This window comes from Thermobia domestica, chromosome 5 (genome assembly GCF_964235325.1).
Source record: "Thermobia domestica chromosome 5, izTheDome1.hap1.1, whole genome shotgun sequence".
NCBI classification, from domain to species: domain Eukaryota; kingdom Metazoa; phylum Arthropoda; class Insecta; order Zygentoma; family Lepismatidae; genus Thermobia; species Thermobia domestica.
The window spans coordinates 20,002,143-20,023,432 of record NC_137458.1 but is presented as its reverse complement, the minus strand read 5'-3'; the positions used below and the strand labels follow the sequence as shown (position 1 = coordinate 20,023,432).

Below are 21,290 nucleotides of genomic sequence, written 5' to 3'. Positions count from 1 at the left end.
AAATTTCTGCACAATGGCTAGTAGTTTTTCTTTCAGCGTTCGTTTATTCGTTAATTTTACCTTTTTATGCACTTTGCCCTAAATAAACCCTGGAAAGATTTTTTTACAAAATATATATTTGCCACTAAAATTATCATTACTTACAGTCCGCACTGGGGTACCCGGGTAACCCAGAGACTTTTATACATTCAAGCGACTAATTTGCTAACAATTTTTCAGTAATCTCCCTAATTTCTGAAGTTTAAATTTTAATGAATAGGTATCTTGTATTTTTATTTCTTTTCCGGTAATATTTACATGCAATAGCCTATCAAAACAGAGTGCACTTTGGTACTCTAACAAAGTTTTTATTACACTGTGGATCTTTACAGTATTCAGGAATAGAGAATATTATACCAAATATCTATTTGAAATAATGCATATCACAAGAAAATTGCAAGACAAACCGTACCGTATGAGAAAATTTGTTTTTTAGCTTCTATTCTGACGCAATTTCCTTGTTATTATTCACCCACACTGAATACACTTGGATACTGTTACTGAGTGTTCATCACACACTGACTTCTCGCATTCATGACAGTTCTTTCGTGTCTTTCTTCTTCTCTTTTGCGGTTGGCATTTACAAACAAAACAGTCTCCAAGGATTGGAAGACGACCAGTAGAGTCCCTCTTTTCAGGAGCCCTTTTCAAGGTACCACTGGTCTTCCAAGCATACATTCAATACCAGATTTTACAGAAAATAAGCGAATGCATGCGGGATTGTTTGATCGAGTGACAATAGCAGGCATTGCCATCTCTTTCCCAAGTTCTGTGAGAAATATTCTCCGCTGATGTGTCACTCTTTTTAGGTTGGGGTTATTTTCTACGTAAATAATGTATGCAGCAAGGGACGCCACATCTAAAATGTTGTAGAAGAACGCTAGAGACCATCTCTGTGTTTTCCTCTTGACTGTGTAGTGCGAACACATTTTCTCCGTGTTGTCTACGCCCCCCTTTGTCTTGTTGTAGAAATGTATTATTTCAGGTTTCGATAGAGGACCAGATACACTGCAATCGTAGTGCGTTGTAGACAAAAGCAAGACTGCCTTATTTTTCTTTGGAACATAAGAGCACATTGTTACGTTATCCTTAGTGAACCCGAACAAAGAACTCATTTCTTGGCGGGAAGGAGAGGGCAACATTTCTTTCGGTATGTACGGCTTATTACGCTTTAGCGTTCCCACTAGCGATAGGTTCCATGACATGAGAAATCGTGCTAGTGGCAAACTTGTGAAAAAATTGTCAGTAACATTTCTCCCAGAATTCTTGTAGCATTGAACGAGGTCTTTTACAACTCTTTCTCCTTGATTGACCTCCCTTTCTGATGATATTTTCCCCGTGTATATTTGCCCAGTGAGGGGATAAGAGTTACTAGAATCACATACCCACCACACTTTTTTGCCGTACTTAGCCGGCTTTGATGGCATATACTGAGTAAATCGAGTGTGACCTCTGTAGGGAAACAATTGTTCGTCAACTGTAAGGCATTCGGATGACATATAATTTGACCTCAAATTAGCATTGAGCATGGCAAATATGTCCGCTATTGCTGCTGACTTATGTTTTTCCAAACGTTCGTTTCGTGTGTTGACATTATCAAATCTAATGAATCTACTTATTTGCCAAAACCTGTTCAAAGAAAGGGAAGCGCGATAGAGTGGATAAGCATCAGTTTTCCACAATTCCTTAGTATGTTCAAAATTGGAGTGTCGCGCACCTGCAGTAATAAGGACACCAAGGTACGCATCAAATTCTTCTGCTGTAAGAGGTTTCCATATCTTTGGCTTATTTGTTACATTTGCACTGGAATTTGAAAGTACTGTGCTAGCCTTTCTATTTGTTTCACGGATAATAATGTCACACATTTCGTCTGTGAATATGCATTTGAATGTGTCTCTTACACCCAACAATTTTGTTCTCCGAACTGGGCCGGATTTTTCTCGAAGTATGTTGTGTTTCATTTTTCTCCGCAAACCGGTATTTGATCTATGCCATTCTGTACCATCCTTAGCCCGTAAAATGTCTCCCGAAGCACATACCGTGTCACTATTTTCACCTTCTTCATCACCAGAAATTTCTTCGTTCTCCACATCATCTTCAATTTCAATGTTCTGAGGCTCTCTTATTACATCTTCTATGTCTGAATCATCAACAAGGTCTGGCACCCAATCATCCTCTAAATCCTCACAATTGAAGTTCACTGCTTCATCTTCAGATTCCTCATCTTGTAATAATTTTTGCACATACTCCTGTTTTTCATCATAAGTCAGTTTATTATATTCTTGAGCACTGAGTTCGCGAAAACCTGACATACTTTACACAAACTGAATAACTACAACAGTTCACCATACAATACAATAAATCACTTTCATAATAACACTATTATTTCAGTAAACACAGTTAGTAGTTGAATCGCATCCAAATTTCCAAATTTGCACCGGAGCGGCAGAAACAAATGCTCAACAATATACACACCGGTTGAAAGGCGCTCATTCTTACTTGAATTAACACAAAACAATGTTCTTTACCCCTTCATGACTTTGAGTGCACCTATTTTCATCTTCCAAGCGTATTAGCAACACACTTTTCAATAAATTAATGTTTTTTTTTTCCAAAGACATTACATATATTTTAGATTGTATTTCATTCTTTTCTAATTCACATAGGATCTAAAAATGCTGGATTCCATGTGTAGGGAATTAAATGCATGGCAATCAAACGTAATGGTAAGTCCACAAGAGGCCTCTTCTAATACGTTGTACTGTAGTTCAAGTGCCTCAAGACCGCGAAAATAGTTACTTTCATGTAATGTATTTACTTCAGACATTATAAATCTTATTTTTGTCTTGGAGATCACGAGTATACCCAAAATGTATAAAACCTGAAAAGAAAGAAATATAGCGTGGAGTGTGATCAAAGATTGCTGCGGTCTTGCAATAATTGTCGGGCGGCAATGCTTGTTAGGCAATGGTCATGGGCGGATTTAGAAGTGATACTCTGGGGGGGGGGTAAGAGAGATAACGTGGGGCAATGACTTGAAATTTGGAAGTTATCTAAAGAAAACTAATGTTTAGAATAAAAAATTTAAATAATCCCAAAATTTCTGGCGGGCAATGCTCCCCATGCCCCCCTCCATAAATCCGCCCATGGCAATTGTGCAGTGTATACTTACCATATATCCTCCGAATGAGTAAAAACTAAAACTATTTCTAAACAAAGATCAATATTTAAAGCTCAGAAAATTCGGGGTACCCGGGTACCCTTTGTATTGACTATAATAAAGAATTTTTAATGTGGACATAAGGGTTAATACATACCATGCCATTCACCTGCTATGCTCTGTTCGTGCCACGTGGTAACCACTAACACATACCATACCGTGTACATGTCATTCCCCTGCCATGCTCCGTCCGTTCCATGGCCACAACCATTGACATATCATGCCATGCCGTTACTGCTTTCTACACCAATTCCCTTGGTTCTGGTCAACTTCGTGTCGCTTCGTGTCTTCCGAAGAAAGCCAAAGGATCGCGCCGACGAGTCACGATAGAGCTAGTTTCTCTTCAAGGTGGCTTGCCAGGGCACGACAAGTCATGTGTAAATTTAAAAGAAAGCCAAACCAATGAATTTTCAATGTCAGAGTCTAAAAATAAACTTTATGGACCACGGCACGGACGAGGCACGCTATGAGAACGGCACACAATGTGTGAATTAACCTTTAGATTAGCCAATTGCAATGCGGATATTTTCATTTGAGTTTTTTAAAGGGTATTTGGTCAGGAGTGTGTACTTTTTTAGTGTTATGTTTGATCAACAGTGCACCGAAACCCAACATTGGCTAAAGAAGTGGAATCGAAGGAAAGAATTGAAGGGAATTTAGTAGTTGGTCAACGATACAGGGAAAGCGTATTGTAATGTAAACCCTTTTGTGTAAACTATCACGAAGAATATTTGAGGTTGCTTTAGATAAGTATAGTAAAATTACGAAGTGTTCTGCTTGCCTTACTATTAAAATCTGTTAGCTACAAATTTAGCCGCAATCGTTTTTAGCTAGATTCTGTTTTTACAAAAAAATCTTATCCTGGCTGGGTCGCCAATTTTACAAAAAATCAAATAAAAATAAAAATAAAATAAATATGAATAAATATGAAAATGATGATACTGATGTGTTTCTGTATGATGTTCACTTTCCTTAAGACTATGGTTGCGTGAATGTGTCACTGTCTGGTGACCGCGAACACACTGGGCCCAGGTTGGGCAAGCTGTCAACACTCACTGACCCATCCACCATACCAACCATCCCCGGAAAATTGAACTCAAATTTTGACCCAGAAAATGATAAGATTTCTAAGCCTCCTTCATTCTCACTCGCAGTCCAGTATCCAGATCTGCAGTTCATCGTCTGCATCCCATCCCAAGATAGGTTGCAAAGCACAATCTAACAAATACAAGACACTGACCCAAGAGTGAAATTGACAATAAGTGCTTCGAAGATCTGAATGTTTGTATTTACTAACCCAGATAAAAAAATCTCAAACTGAATTCTGAATAGCGCAACGGAATGAAATTTTGTAAAACTGAATGCAAAAAATGAATTTTGTTGATCTTATTGACGAAGTGAATTTTTCTGTCAGGTCTGTGATTCCAACCCCGGTCACACTAAGTGAAATCAATTCTGTATGTTTTCAAACGCTACACTTTAATTTTGTCACACTGTTCACGTACTGCTTTTCAAAACTGTGTATACTACGTACCTACAATACCACTGAAGTTAATTTACTACATAGTTCTAAATGATGAACTTTGCACTGGATAAGAAAAGATTGTGTTTCGGCTCGTACATTTTATTTACACTAATTTTATGTATGACAAAAACTAACAAAACCAAAAGAATAAAAAAAAGGTTGCAATGGTTAGAAATGTGAATATTTTTACATAGCTGAATGGATAAGTTTGGATACAAATTGATTAGAATCATATTCTCTCTTCACATCTCGTGAGTAACCTTCATGTGTTTTCAATTTCTATCGACTATAAAACAAATCGTATATTATCACATTTGTTACGAGGAAAAACTGATTACATAAAACACTATACTACACACATGTACTACTATCCATGGCTGTGTGCATACTGACTTTCTTTCTTTCGTATTTCTCTCGGTCGTTATTGTGCAAGTGGGGCCGGCACAGAGGATTTATACCAGTAGGGTGACCTCTTTGTATAGCTCAGGCCTATCCACATTTACCTTTCACAACAAAACAAATTTTTTATGACACTGAGAAAATATGCACTAGGAAAATCAAATAAAAAATAATAATATACTTAACTTAAATCCCTAACCTAACTATCTAAACTAACTTAACCTAACACATATAAAATTCACTTTTATCAGACATATTCGTAGTATAGTATGCACAGCCGGTTACCAAGGACGTACAGAACACTTATCATTCAGCATCAAATTCTTTTAATTTTAAAAAAATCTGAATGTGTTTTAAAATCTGAGCTTTTGTTTTACTAGTGAAGGGAATTCAAAATACAGAGCGAATATTTCACTGTTGATGAACATCTCCCATCATCAATAGTCGTACGTAGCACCCTTATCATCAATGTGAGCCGAAACTTTACGTAAACATTTGTCTCATCGTACCCAATCTGAAGTAAAGGTGACCCAAAACCAGTGAATGAATTTACCTTGCATTATTTAGCAGTACGAGAAAAATTTTGAGGTTTACATTTCCAAAATAAATATAAATATTGGGGAGAAAGTGTGTACTCGAAAGTACACACATTTCTTGGGTTGTTTATGACAATCGTCCACACTGAAACTCAAAGAAAGAATATATTCCCCCATTGAACGAGCGGTTCCTGTCACCTCTTGAGTCTATATACTATGCAACTTAGGGAAAACGACGCGAAGTTAGCACATCAGTTCAAACATCACAACACCAGAATGAAACATATTCAATCCGAAAGAGGTTAAAATTTAGCAGGTTCAAACTCGTCCGAAAAGAGAAATTTTTGAATGAATAATATAGTCACTTACTTGTTCATCTCCCTGACATACGACTATACCTTAGGAGTTAGGGATGGTCCTGCGGCTATCGTTATTAATTCACTTCGCCCCCTTACCTCCTGGTAAGTATTGGGACGGCAAAAAACAATTAAGGCTAAAAAGCATCCATCATGTCTTCGGGTTTCTGCGACAACGTGCAAACCTGATGCCAGCAGCTTGCTCTCCTTCACCCTTACACAATGAGCAAGTCAAAACTAATTTGTATGGCGCCGCAGTCCTCAGGAGTTCATATTCCCAAAATGATCCACTAGCAGCTAACTACACTGAATTAAATTGCAGATTTTCTGTAGACCAGACGCATTACACATCTGATCATGGCGGCTTCATTAACCAAAAGAACAAAGACAACTAGAAGAAGATTCCCAATTGGAAGATTACTCTGACGTAACTATATGATGATAGGTTTATCTCTCAAGATCAAAGAAAGCCGAAAATCTCAACCACATCTGTGATTGCGGAAGATCCAATCACAGATAATTTAGATTAAACAAAGAGATGCTTCGAGAAGCTACTATGGCTGACTTTACAAATGTGAAATTTCAGAGATTTTGAAATAAAAAATTTTGATTTCTTTTGAGGATCCCCTAAGCCAAAAATATCCATGAAAATACACAGAAAAGGATTCAAAACGACCGGATATGACATTATTTTCTAAAATAACATTAGATTTTGGCTAAATATACGAAGATTGTCCAATACAGATATATATTACCATATATTTCCCTCTAAATATACTAAAATCATTTCAAGGAACTTAACGCAAATTTTGCGATCTACCTAAAATCGAGTAAACGACTAATTATATATTTTACAAAAGTTCAATAAATATAAAATTCATATATATACTGGTTGCCCAAAACTTCCGGGCCATGTTACATTAAACCATGTATAAGGTAACACTGTATATCATTTAGCTACTTTCTACAGAGTACTTTTGGCAACACTCCAGTTGCTTTGCATTTAGCTCGTGTATTGAATGTCAATGCTTCAGTCAACGCGGCTGTTGTAGTGAAAGGCTGGCTTCGAAGAGATTTAGCACACAAGAACAGAAACGGCGATATTTCCGTGTTAGACTGGGAACTTTAGGAACTTCCTCGTGCATGAGCTTTCACTAGGAAATGTACACCAGTTATGGACTCCTCGCAGCTGCAGTTAGTAATACTCAATTTAAACATTCTACCATGCTTTGTATGTCCATATACAGGGTGGTAGGTAACTCCACCGACAAACTTTTGGAGGCTGTTCCTTATACGAAATGAAAGAAAAAAGTTCTTATAAACATGGGTCGAAAAACGTCTCCTTTCAGAGTTATGAACTACCGAAAATTCGAAATATCACGTTTCAAAACATCCTGGCTTAGAAAATATAGTGCCTATCCCAAGCGGTTTAAGGAATGACACACAGGAACTGGTATACGCTCTATCTAAATATCGATGTTTCAGAATTCACCGGTGCCAGCGAAACGAACGCACCATTAGTACTTAAAGAAGTATCCCTATACTTCAACTTCCTTTTCACAGTTCCTTTCACCGATAACGGAAGATGGTAAAACATGGATATTTAGATAGAGAACATATTAGTTCCTGTGTAATTCCTTAAACCGCTAGGGATAGGTCCTATAGTTTCTAAGTTAGGGAGTTTTGAAAAATGATTTTTCGAATTTTTAATGGATCATAACTCTGAAAGGAGGCATTTTTCGGCCCATGTTTATTAGAACTTTTTTCTTTCATTTCGTATAAGGAATCGCCTCCCAAAGTTAGTCGGTGGAGTTACCTACCACCCTGTAAATCATAAAAAGGTCAAAACTTACCCCCCCCCCCAAAAAAAGATATTGGCTGTTTTCTTTTTACGATACTTGCTATTCTTCCAGCGTTAGAAATTGTTAGTTTTTTAGCAGGAGAAGCAGCCGCTATTACTAAAACCATAATTAATGCGAAAAAGAATAAACAAGAATGGAAAGAACAAAAGAGAGACAAAGAAAGGTGGTAAAGTTAGAGATAGACCAAGAAATTAAAAAAAAATAAAAAAATATAAAACCATTAACCAACTTCGACTTAGAGAGATCAGTGAACAAATTAAGGATAAAACATTTGGGAGGAATGCTTATGAGCAATGACTTAAAAAAAAAGATTGAGAGTGTGCTATTGTAAATTTGAATTTAAAAAAAGGATTGGAACGCATTGGTTATGTTATTCAAAAGATAAAAATGTTAAATACGTGTTTGATTGTTATGAAGGTATATCACTTGAACAATTAATATAATATCTCTGAATCGACAACTTTTTTTTTTTTTTTTGTAATGACAATCGCATACAAGACTTCAATTCAGTCATATGCAGATATCTATGTGTTAAAGTTTTAAAAATATTGGGTGAAGGTTATTCTTGTAGCGATGTTAAGTGTGAATGAAAAAATAGATATACGTTTACTACATTTTATGGTAATTATTATTCATTAGTTTTTTTATTTAAAAATGTGGAATTCTAGAACAATAAAATTGAAAAATGAAACAAAGGAAGAAATCGAAAAATGAATTGATTTAAATATCAAGAACAAGAATTACTTGCACTTAGTGCTAATAATGAAGCTATTTGGTTTAAAGACGTTGCAGAAATTTTGCAATGTAAAAATACAAGAGATGCTAATGAAAGACGTGTTGAAGAAGAAGATAAGAAAGAATTTAGATCTTTACAGACGTTATTTATCACGACCTCCATAATGTAGATGATGATGTTAAAACAACTTTTATTAACGCATCAGGTTTATTTTCCTTAATTTTATCTTCTAAATAATCAAAAGCCGAAGTGTTTAAGCAAAGATTATTCACTCAGCTCAGTTTAAAATCAGTTGGATAACATCAGAAGTTCTTTCATGAATTATAAAAACAGGGCAATATAAACTTTCTGAACCTAATAAAATATTAGAACAATTTCCAGAAACAATTACAAATTATGAACAAACAAATGCTGTGTGTGCGTGTGTAATGGATAAATTTTCAAAAACTGAAAAAAAAACTACAATTACGTACTCTGTTGCTAAATCACTGCATTTTACACTGTGGAAGAATATTTGCAAACTGGTCTAGATTCTGCTAAGTTGTAAATGTAATTTTTGTGCATATTGTGTTTCTATTTTGTAAAAAAAAAAAGTATTTTTTATGTAAGAAAACCACAATATTTTATCATGTTTTTCTATCATGTAGGAAACATTGTAAAAGTAGTTATGTTGTTAGTATAACATGAATATATATTGTTCATTGACATGTTCTATACCATATGGCAATCAGCCGATGTAAATGGTCATTGAACGAAATATAAAATTCAATTCAATTCAATTAAAATTATGCCAGAAAAATTTGAAGTTTTAATTGTAGACAAGGAATGGGTTATACCAAGTGCTGACGTAGAATATACGTAGTATCAATAGCCAGTACTATTTGCAGTTTGATTTAGAAAATCAAAAATTTCCAATTCAATATGACTTTTGATATTCCATACGTGTTTTTTTTAGACTGGCGTTTCGAATATATTGATAACATTGTATAATCTAAAGATAAACAGAGCCGATGCGTTTGAAACGTCAATCTAATAAAATAAAGATAATAGGATTTCCAGTCTTATTTATTGAATTACAAGCATCTCCGTGAAAATTAAATAAATAAAAGTTTGTTAAATATAAATAGAAGTTAATATAAATAAATAAATTATATAAGTTTGTTAAATATAAATAATTATATAAATAAAAGTTTTAAAAATAATGTTTAAATTGTCCATTTTGATAATAGTAGTTTGTCCACGTCTGTATACATATCCAATTCGATACAATACAACATATACAAATATTAATATTGTGGCAGCACTCGTTTTTCAAGTAAATTATTTTGTATATTTTAATTTTGGTTTAATGTTTACGTGATAAAAATCATCTATTAAGGTTAAGGTAATTAAATGTTATGTATAAAATATAATGCAAGCTGCACAATATTGGTAATTCCAATATCAGCAGTCTATTATAAATAAATGTGAATAAAAATGTCTTCGTTGAAAGTCTGGCAATGTAAAAAAAAATGTAAACAATGCGTCTATTCTCGCATTAGCCAGATTCTATACATTGTAAAAAAAAATCTGTAAAATTTCACAAATTTCACGAAATTACAAATATGCGAAAATTGCTTAAAATCAAAAAATCAGAGTGTGTCGAGAGTTGCAGTTTTTGAATCTTAACACATGAAAGGAATTCGTCTTTCCATGTAAAAAGGGGTCGCACGTGCCACAAGCAAACAACAAGCAAACAACAAGCAGACGACGGAGGTTGGGCCTAGCTCAACAAAAACAAAAAACAAAAAAGGTTCAAAATCAAATCTTTAATGGAGTTTTAAATCGAGTCTTGGAGTGTAAAAAATCGAGCCTTAGCACTCAGTCTTTAAATACCAATTCAATCAAGTTCTTAAAAAACTAAATTCATAGTCGCCAGTCAACCAAATAACAACAAAAAAATACTTTATAAACAACATCATTCTTAACAACGCAAAACATCAAATCCAAAAAAGCTATTAAAAAAATTCATACCTCAATGCTCATCCTCGTAATTCAGCAGTTAAAAATATCGTCTTAAAAAAGCCAAATTCAACGCCAAAGCATCGTTAAAACAACACCAAATTTTCCAGGTATGTGTTACACCAACTCAGGGCTCAAAGGCTCAATACTCAACCATTGCTATACTCGTCTGGCAAATCATTCCTAATATCCGTCATTAAATGCTATACAAAACCTTACAATAAAATCATAATTCTAAAAAATATAATAATATCAAATTAATAAAATTAACGTATTCTTATTTTAATTTTATCCCCATTAAAAACCTCTCGCAAATAAATATTAGTTTTTATCCCACTCATTCTAAATGGTAAGTAAAAAGCATCCAGTTGCACTCAAAATTGCATCCCCAACTAGGCACTAAGTGGCTGGGTTGTCATGGTGGAGTATGCTACGGGTTTTAATTTTATCCCCACCTCAATGCTCATCCTCGTAATTCAGCAGTTAAAAATATCATCTTAAAAAGCCAAATTCAACGCCAAAGCATCGTTAAAACAACACCAAATTTTCCAAGTATGTATTACACCAACTCAAGGCTCAAAGGCTCAATACTCAACCATTGCTATACTCGTCTGGCAAATCATTCCTAATATCCATCATTAAATACTATACAAAACCTTACAATAAAATCATAATTCTAAAAAATATAATAATATCAAATTAATAAAATTAACGTATTCTTATTTTAATTTTATCCCCATTAAAAAACCTCTCGCAAATAAATATTAGTTTTTATCCCACTCATTCTAAATGGTAAGTAAAAACATCCAGTTGCACTCAAAATTGCATCCCCAACTAGGCACTAAGTAGCTGGGTTGTCAATATTAAACAATTAATATTTCCAATAAACTTCAACAATCCTACCTTTTTCTTAGATCCACTAAGGAATTCTTTGTACATTTCAGATCTTAAGTATCTTGAGTAACTGTCGCTCTTCATTAGGTGATATACATGAGCCTGAAATAAACAAATACATATATGATAGAAAAACTACTCACTGACGTTAATCGCTAAAAGCTTATCTGAATAAATACTCAACATATGACTTTTTCACAATATCAAGATACAAGAACGTATGTCTTCGTATGCTTTCCATTTTTTCTATAGGACGAATCAGGAGTCAGGTACCATATGAATAAAATATATCAATTGATCAGAGAATGAGTTTAAAATGGCGGTTAAATTTTATGAATAAGGTAAAATATTCCTGTAATAACTGAGCGTCTCGGAGTAAGGCAGTGGTAAGTGGCATTTTCTATTTTTCAAGGAAACTTGAAAAGGAAGATCAACATTCCCATGCAACTTAATGCAATGACACAGACCAAACAAGCTTCCCCTGCCATCTACAGGTGCATTTCCGAAATAAAACTACCTACATACTGTTTTGTAGTTCGATACCAACCCATTCCACCTAATGATTCTATTTCATCGAAAGCGGTGCTTACCACTGTCTTACCCGAGCCAAGCCACTCAATTTTGCTTCATCCCAGTGAGATTTATTCCATAAGATTAGATATGTTTCTGGGATGCGTCTGATACGAAACAAACTGGCCCAGAGGAAGGAAGCTGATGCTGTGAAATGTAGTGACGCTGGTGATCATCAAGAAGATCTCATCTCGTCTTCAAATTATTTCGATGATTTATTTGATGTTAATAAATTCGCGAACGAATAAATGAAAATTATATTACTTCCACGGTGCACGTCCACTTTATACATTCAAAAATTGCAACAACAACAAATGTATACAACTGTCGTGAGTTCAACCCATTGTCACAAGCAGGGACGTCTCGTGGGGGGGGGGGGCGAGCGGGGCGAAAAATTCGGGAGAAAAAAGGAAAAAGATAGGAAAAATTGCTTGAAATATATGTATGGGGGCGCCGTCGCATACTCTCGCCCCGGGCGCTGATTTTCCACGGCACGGCCCTGGTCACAAGCACAAGTCTTTTTACACATCATAAACATGTGGCACTCAAGCAAACTCACTAAGGCCAAAGCAAAAACAACACAACTGGAGAATGTAATTGGAATCTGTATGTCATGTGATATCAAAAATAGACCTACATTCCATAAATTAAATTCTCAGCTCTATAAATAAATTTACTAACTTGATTATGTTTTTTTTTCATAAAATTGCTCTTAGGTTTTACAACAGAAAGGTATTTGCATTACTTAGGTACACAGTAAAAATTGGTTGTGTAATTTATGACACATCACTGGTGCTAATTCAGCTGCTTCAATTTTCGAGTAAAGTGTTAAAATGGTAATCGTTCAATTATCCACCTTACATATTACGAGGAGTTATTTTAGTAACACTATATTGGAGTTCTTTTAGTGTGTATACAGTTCCCAAACAGCTACTTTCAGAAAAGAATTTTTTTCTTATTAAACGAAACCACTCTTATGAGGGATGACAAAGTGTGGAATAAATTATTGATAAGTGGTTATGAGTAGAGACCGAATTTCTATATAATTACGTATTTTTCCTTCATATTTACATGCGTGGAATTTAAAAAAAATGTTGAAGAATTACGTCAGTAGGGATACCATAGTCAAGTTTTACGTTACGTATTTTACTTAATTTTACATATTCTTAAGATGTGAAGTATTCTTTACATTAAACAGTCCTTAAGAGGAAAATCCCAAGACTTTTGGCTTACATGTTAGCAGGGGTGGATCCAGGACGGACTTATGGGGGCGGTGGGTTGTAATACACTACTTAGAGCTACTTCTAAGAGCTCCAAACTCTCTTTTATTTATATATAAAATAAGAAAGTTTCCTCTGATGGGGGAAGGGGGTGGCGAGAATTAAATCAATCAAATGTGTAGTGATGGGTAAGAAGAAAAGTATAATCTGAATAGGACATTGTTGAGGGGCACAAGCTGTGAATATGAATAGTGCATAGTGTAAATAAAGGACGACACCGAAAGAGAAAGCCAGAAACAGCTGCTAAACGGAGAAAAAAGAGTAAAAATTGTCGAAGTGGGAAACAAAATACAAATACGAGCAAATATGCCGACAACTAAACGTTTGCCAAGCAATGATCTTAGTGTAGTGGCTAAAGTGCTAGATTACAAATGCAAAGGACGTCAGTTCGAATCCCCTGCAAGGAGATTTTTAAAAAATTTTTTGTTAATATGCATGCAGCTCATGAGAGATCGAATTTAGTCTTTCGTAGCAATTGTTATTGGTAATGTTTAGAACTGGTAAAACTTTTTGTCTTTGAGTATTGCTTTTATTCTTGTCTTCATTTCGAAAAACAATATCCGAACAAATGCTAGCATAATTCCTCTTATTTTGAATGTAAACGCCATTTGCAATTAGTAAAGAATAAAAATTGAACGTTCCAACGTAGCTGTAAAAAGTAAAAAATAATGAAAGTGGAGGGGTTCGAACCCATACTCATGCTAATAAAAAAATACAACCACTACGTGCCTTAAACCTCTCGACTAGGATTTCTACGTTGAGTACTGGGAGGATTGTGTTTAGGTTAGGCTGGTCAATACTTTTTGCAAAGAGGCCCGGTTTAGCTCTGACGCAGCACATGTGCGAGAAGGGAGAAGGTGTGTAAAACAGAGAAGTAATCAGTAAGAGATAAAGATGAATAGAGAGAGAAGAAAGAGAAACAAAGACACGATAAAGAAATGTCAAGAAAGACATGAAGAGAGAAAGACGAATGAAGACATGCACCCTATATTCACATTATGGTAAAGGATGCACGCAGTCTTTACTCGGATTTTTGTCAGTGATTGCCAAGTATCAAAATTACTTCCACACCTTCAACTTCTTTCTAGTAAGGAAATAAAAACATCCGTATAAACTTGATATAATGGGAGCAGTATAGAAATTGAATAAGTTATGTTTTACTCAGCATAGAAATCGTAGTCAAGAGATTTAAGGTATGTGGTTATTGTATTCTTAATGACCATGAGTATTGGTTTCGAACTACACCACTTCCATTTTTTTTGTTTTGCAGCTACGTCGGAACGTTCAATTTTTGATGTTTACTAATTGCGAATGGCGTTTACATTCAAAATAAGATTAATTATGGTGGCATTTGTTCGGATATTCTTCTCTTTCGAATTGAAGACAAGAATAAAAGCAATACGCAAAGACAAAAAGTATTATCAGTACTAAACATTAACAATAAAATTGTTACGAAACACTAAAACGAACAGCTGAGTTCCTAACGACGGGACTTACAATTGTGGCCAGACTATGTTAAGAACCACTGTGTTCAATAGCCCCCAACGAACTCGAACCAGTGTCCACTCGCACGAAAATGTAAGAAGTTCGATGAAGTTAAAACTAAACAGTGAAGGTGAATATTTATTATTATTATTATTATTATTAGCGTACTTTTGAATATGCATGGCGAAATTACTGTATAATATGTTATTATTTCTGTAATTTTCCTGCATTGCATGTTATTTAGTTTAGTAGTGGGCAGTAATTTAACTCCAGGTCATCGAATAAATGAGTCTCAGCATGCACTTTCGTGGAAATATCATTACAGGAAGAACATTACCGGTTCGCTCCAAAAATCAGGGCTGAACTTAGTAATATTTGGTTTATGATTTCCTGTGGGAAGAAAGTGTAGGGGTAACATGCTGGACTTCTGAACAATACAGGTAATCAACATAGGTTCAAGTCCTTTTCAACTCAATTTTTTTTACAAAGCGGTCCTGAAGAATCGAAGAGTGGTTTCTCATACTAAACGAGCAATCCTCAAGAGGGTGGAATGACACCTGTATCACGGATATGATTTACGAAAGTTGGTTGGGAAAGAACAAACATCTAAGAGGATTACCAGTGCCGTTCGAAACCTCACTGATCTGAAGTATCCTCTTTTCATGTGATTGGTTTTAGAAAGAATCACTGCACCATTTGTTGAAAACACATTTTCGTTAGAGTAATCTGTGGGGTATCAGTATCAGGGGCGGATTTTAATTTTGGGTAGGCCCGCTCCCTCACTTATGGATAAATATACACATTTGATTGATTAATGGCAGGAGGAAATAAATTTTACAGTAGTGGTTGATGCTATTTGTTAAATAATTATCTACCATTAATATAAATAGCGGAAAATATATTTATTCTTTATCGTATCTTTTCGCGTTTAAAAGTTTTTCTAAATTTTTGGATAGGCCCGTGCCTACCCTCTAAAGCCGCCACTGGGTATCATGCTGGGCTTCCAACTAGAAAACCTCGGTTCGATTCCACACCAGGTAACATCTTTTTTGGCATAAAATAATTACTGCATGGAAGGTTAATGATCAATTTTCTTTGCTCGAAGTTCTCCATCTAGAGATGAGATGCAAGAATCATGTACATATTAACCGAGAGAAATTCATTTTCCGGAAGCGGAAATTTCACTTTCCGGATTTCGGAAAATTATGGAATTCGGTAAAATTCCGGAATTCGGAAAAATTTCAGATTTTTCCGAATTCCGAAATGTTTACGAAGTCAGAAATTTCTAAATTCCGGATTTTCTAAAATCGGATTTTTCCGAATTCCGGAATTTGTCCGGTTTTACTTTCGGGAGTCCGGAAAGTAAAAATTTCGGAATTGGCCATCCCTAGTTTACACACAACCTTTCAGAACACTAAACTAATAGCTGTCTACAAACAAATAAGTAATACAGAGCATTTTGTATCCTGCAATACGTCATGTATTAAAATCCGACAGCAATTTAATTATCTAACCAGAAATTGCATCTAGCTACTGGAAGCTGAGGTATGAAGAATTGTATTGTGTCTTATCTTTTAGTGAATATACAACCCTGCAAACCACTGAATGTCAACACGCCTTTCGTTAAATCCAAGTTGTAGTACTCACCGTTACATCTATTTGTGTCTATATGATCCGGTTAGCAAAGTTTTCTTTATGATAGGGTTAGTAAGTCTTTCTCTGCTCTCCCGTAAAGTTGTGATGTATAACATACGATCTATTACAGGATACAGAACGAATTATCAATTTAACCAAAGTGGTATTACTACGCATCTGCTTCCGCCTCTGTCAACTCTGGTCGATCTCGTTGACGCCGCATGTTTGCTTTCTATACCCCTTTGTTCGTTTAGTGAACTAAACAGCAACTATTCTGAATTATGTTACTGCGCATGCCTCGTAGATAAATATTTCTTCTGATGCCAATAGTTTCCGCTTTGACCAAGCAATCTTCTGTTTCTTATTCCTAGTATGACCCTTTAATTACATTATATGGAGAGCATGTGAGTCTAAGGGCCGTATGCATAGTTATTCTGCGGGTTACTTAGGGGCTACGTACGGGACACGTGATAATTTGTGTTGCAGAGTTCTCCCGCAGGGTCAAACAAGCCCGCAACCTTCCCGTAAGTCAAGAGGATGGCTAGGGGTGCTTCAACGCACCCTTTGCTAGCCCGTAGCAGTTTCTGTTGTTGTATAAAATGCATATGCTCCGTGCTGACAAAATATTTGAGTATGTTAATGAGTTTACCGAATTCGTTGAGCTGATTAAGCGATAATAAATGACATATTGATGGCAACCAATTTAAAAATATATGCCAATTCCTGAAAGAAGATTGCAGGATATTTTGCTTCCGCTCGTACAAATATTGAATACAAGGTCAAAGAATGGACTAACAATTATTACCTGAAATAAAATAAGCGAGAGATACTTGTTGTTACAGTATTGGTACTGAAGTAGATTTTAGATTAGATTGTAGAATAGCTTCAGAATTCATTCTAGGGGTCCAGTGGTGATTTCAAGGATCGGCCGGGGGGGGGGGAAATTTCTCCCCGAGAACCATGACATTCCCTCAGGACCACATAGCCTATCGTGCTCAATGTGAATTCTCAGTATTTTCGTTACTAATACATTTCATCCGCAACATATTTAAATCGCCAAAAAAACAGGAATCATCACTGATGGGAAAAATTGACTCAATAGTTACACATATTTCATCGTGAAAATGTTATTCTAATGTGTTTTACATCCTTCTCCCTGTTGGTGTTTTCCTACATTTCTCTGCATAGGTAAACTTGAGGAGCGCTAACATCCCTTTTTTCACTAATGATCTAACGTCTTCTGCATTCTTGGTTTCTTACCTGACCACCAGCTGCGTACACATTTATAATATGCTTGCAAACTTATATATTATAAATAAATAAGTGCGAAAAACCATGCCCAACACAGGATAAGTTTGCATTTATTCCGATTCCAAGCTGGGCACAATTTGAGGGATCACGCATGATTTTGTCCGCGGAAGCAGGCATATTAGTGTTGGTGATATGCGTATAAGGAAAGACAAGTGGAAATCATCGAACTCCTGTTTATCGACGCGCTGTAATTGCTCAAAGTATGCATCGGTTCACGTGATTATGGAAACAGTGTTAAGAAGTATGGCTCATAATTATGCAATTATAATGGAAAACTAGGTTCTAGTGACCACCTACTACAGATAGATGCATATTTTTTGCATCAAATTTTATCAAATGATGTATCAAATTTTGACACATTTCTTACATTTTCAGGTTAGGTTAGAGCTTGGTATTTCTTTTAGCAAAGTATGTCTATATGAAGAGCTCCATTACTACTTGCAGATTAACTTCAGGAGGGCTCAGTATAAATACAGTGTGGGCGTATAACATAAAAACTACAGTACATAAGATACGAATCAATTTGTGCTATGTGGCTAAAAGCACGAATGTTACCTAACTGAGTTATGGTAGGAGCGCATCAGGCGGCTCAGAGTGATAGTGAGCAGGTGCATCCATAGGGAGCAGGCGCGTCAGCGATGGGAGTATAAGTATATACGAGGATAGTGGAAGAGCACACTTACACATACAATACTTTCATTATCACTTAAATCATTTCAATATGCTGCCATTGATGGTAATTACTTATATTTACTCTTTCATTCCTTCACGAAAAATGTAGGGCTTCACATCGTATTTTACCTATAAATTTTCTATTTCGTAAAAGTGTCTGCTCGAGTGAACCCCTAATTCGTTTACACACCATCGCAAACTCGCCCGTTCCCTACAGACGGACCTCGACTGTAGCCCTCCAGCTTCACCTTGGCATTAAACCGTAGTAGATGCAAAAATTGCTTGTAATAAGCAGCTTGCAAAGTTTGGTGCGTGGTTTTGAGACGTCTGGCTTTCACTGTATGTATGTATGTCTTATACAATTGTACGCAATTAGATGATAACACTCTAGGAATAAGTAAATAAGAAGTTTTACGCTATTTGCATGGAATATCCCCCCCAAAATACTGTATTTATAGACATAACTTTTATGCCCTCCTAAGGTTAACTTTTACTGGCAAATTGTTTAGAAAATACATTCACAAAAATACTATGGGCTGATTTTGTCCTAAAAATTACAGTGTATATGTAATTTATTTCTAGTGGGATCTCTATTGTAAAGCTACAGCCTCACACGTTTTCTAGCTACATATCCATATTTCTTTTTGCGAGTTAACAGACTTTACCTGAAAATTAAAACAGAAATGTATTGCTAATCTACACCGATATTTTTCCGCTTTTCTATATCAATTTATAACAATTTTCAAGTTAACAGACTTTATCTGAAAATTTAAAAAAAGCACTGTATTCCTAATCTACACCATTATTTTTCCGCCTTGGCAAGAACAAAGTTCAGAACATTTATTTCATTTTTTTTATATAGCATACGTTGTATCCATGCAGTTGCTGCTTCGATGTTAATTCTTTATCATAGTAGAATTGAGTTTCGGAGTTCTACCTTCAACTTTTTTTTTGACAAAATTTTAGCCTCGCTCGAGGTGTACTAGACCAATCAGCTCTCAGTGTTAACCGTACCTGAGGGATCACTTTGGAAGCTTTATGCATTGCACAGTCAAGGGGAAGGTTGAGGAAGCCCACAGGTACGGTTCGTCTAGGGGACCCCTACGTGGTCGACTATGCATATGGCCCTAAATACCTCATGTATTACATAGCATGTAGGTTTAACTACTACATGTAAGAACATTGTCGACTTCCAGCAAAGAAGGAACACGTGATCATAGTATACAACCCACGGAAGTGATAGCTGTTAATGCAATGGTTGTAATCCCTAAAGACACAGTGAGTTAGTGAACAAAGCACTGGCTTTTCGTGCCGGCGAACCGAGTTCGAATCTATCTTGGCTTGATTTTTTATCCATTTGAGAGAAAGTATTGTTTCTTTTCGCTACAGATAATCACTCTTTTCATATTTTTCGTCGTCCTTCGCAGTTAAAGTAACTGTCTATTCTTAGGCTTTCTACGAATGATGGATCTTCTCTTTGGTTTCATATCACACATGCACACGTAATGAAAAGATGCTGTTGATAATAATAATAATAAATATTACTAGCTAACTCGTGTGTATATTTCGCACAATATAATTTTATATTGTCATGTGGAAACAAGTAAGGCTGGCTGGAGCCCCCTCATATTTTTTCGATGCGCCTTATGGGTCCACGGTGTCCAACGTTGGTCCCATCCCACTATCACCTCCTGTTCTCTCGATATAAGTTATCGACATTTTGCTAAAGAGGGCTCTGCCGTAGCCCCATGACGCCCCATGATGATGCCTCTTCGTTCTTTTTGCATTGAAAAGTCCTGTGACTGCACAGTGTCCAACGTTGCTCCCATCACTCTACCATTTCCCGTTCTCTCGATATAAATTAATATTTACCTGTAAGGGAGATATGGCTTTTCAATCATTACGTTTGATGAAGAATTGAAGAAGATATTGCGTTGCCACAAACAACACATTTTCGTATTATATTATTATTATTATTTTATTTACATTAATGTTGCCTACCACTATTTGCAATGCAATGTGTTACTAAAAAGCAAATCTAATAACACTCCTCGCCATTCATGCTCTCGAACTCGAAGTACATGATTTACAGTTCTCTGTGTTAGAGGAAAACACATTTATTATATTATTCTTTCAAATAACACCTTTCAGAAGTTACTTCACTTTCAATGTGTAACTTCATATCATCACTAATAATCGTGATGTTCCGATAGGAAAATATCCCTCTTCGAAAAAAACAAGCCTGACCGTAGCGAAAGGGTGTGAACCTTCCTTAGGTGATTAATCGGGTCCAATATTTCAATAAAAGAGGATAAGTCTCTGCACACAAATATTTCAGTAAAAGAGGAAAAGTCACTCAAACATTGTGAATACCCATTTACGGGCGAACTTTGGTTCCTTTGGAACTTTTTAAGAGTTTGAAGGGCCGCCGTTTTGAACATTTTCATCTGATTATTCTGGCTAACGAACACTTTCAAGATATTTCAACAATTAATGTTTGTGCCAAGTTTGGTCTGAATCTCCCGAAAGTTACGGCGGTTATAGCATTCACAAAAAGCGTTATATATATACAGATAGATACAGATGTTGATCAGAAAAATGGAAACACATGAACGAAATTGCAACTTACCAGATTAATATGGTGTCGGGCCACCTTTCGCCTTCAGAACAGCCTTGATGCGACATGGGATGGAGGCATAGAGGTTGTGAATGGTAGCAAGTGGAATTTTACACCATTCCTCGTGCAGGGCATCGGCCAGTTCTGTGAGA

At 35.7% G+C, this 21,290-nt stretch overlaps 1 protein-coding gene across 1 annotated transcript in view; it reads right to left on the bottom strand.

The window, feature by feature from the left end:
• The window catches only part of RSG7 (Regulator of G-protein signaling 7), a 214,040-nt gene that overhangs the window by 21,954 nt on the left and 170,796 nt on the right, over positions 1-21,290 (bottom strand). Inside the window, exon 12 of the mRNA XM_081758294.1 lies at positions 11,578-11,670. Within this exon, the coding sequence (XP_081614420.1) occupies positions 11,578-11,670 (93 nt within the window). The remainder of the gene's footprint in view (positions 1-11,577; positions 11,671-21,290) is intronic.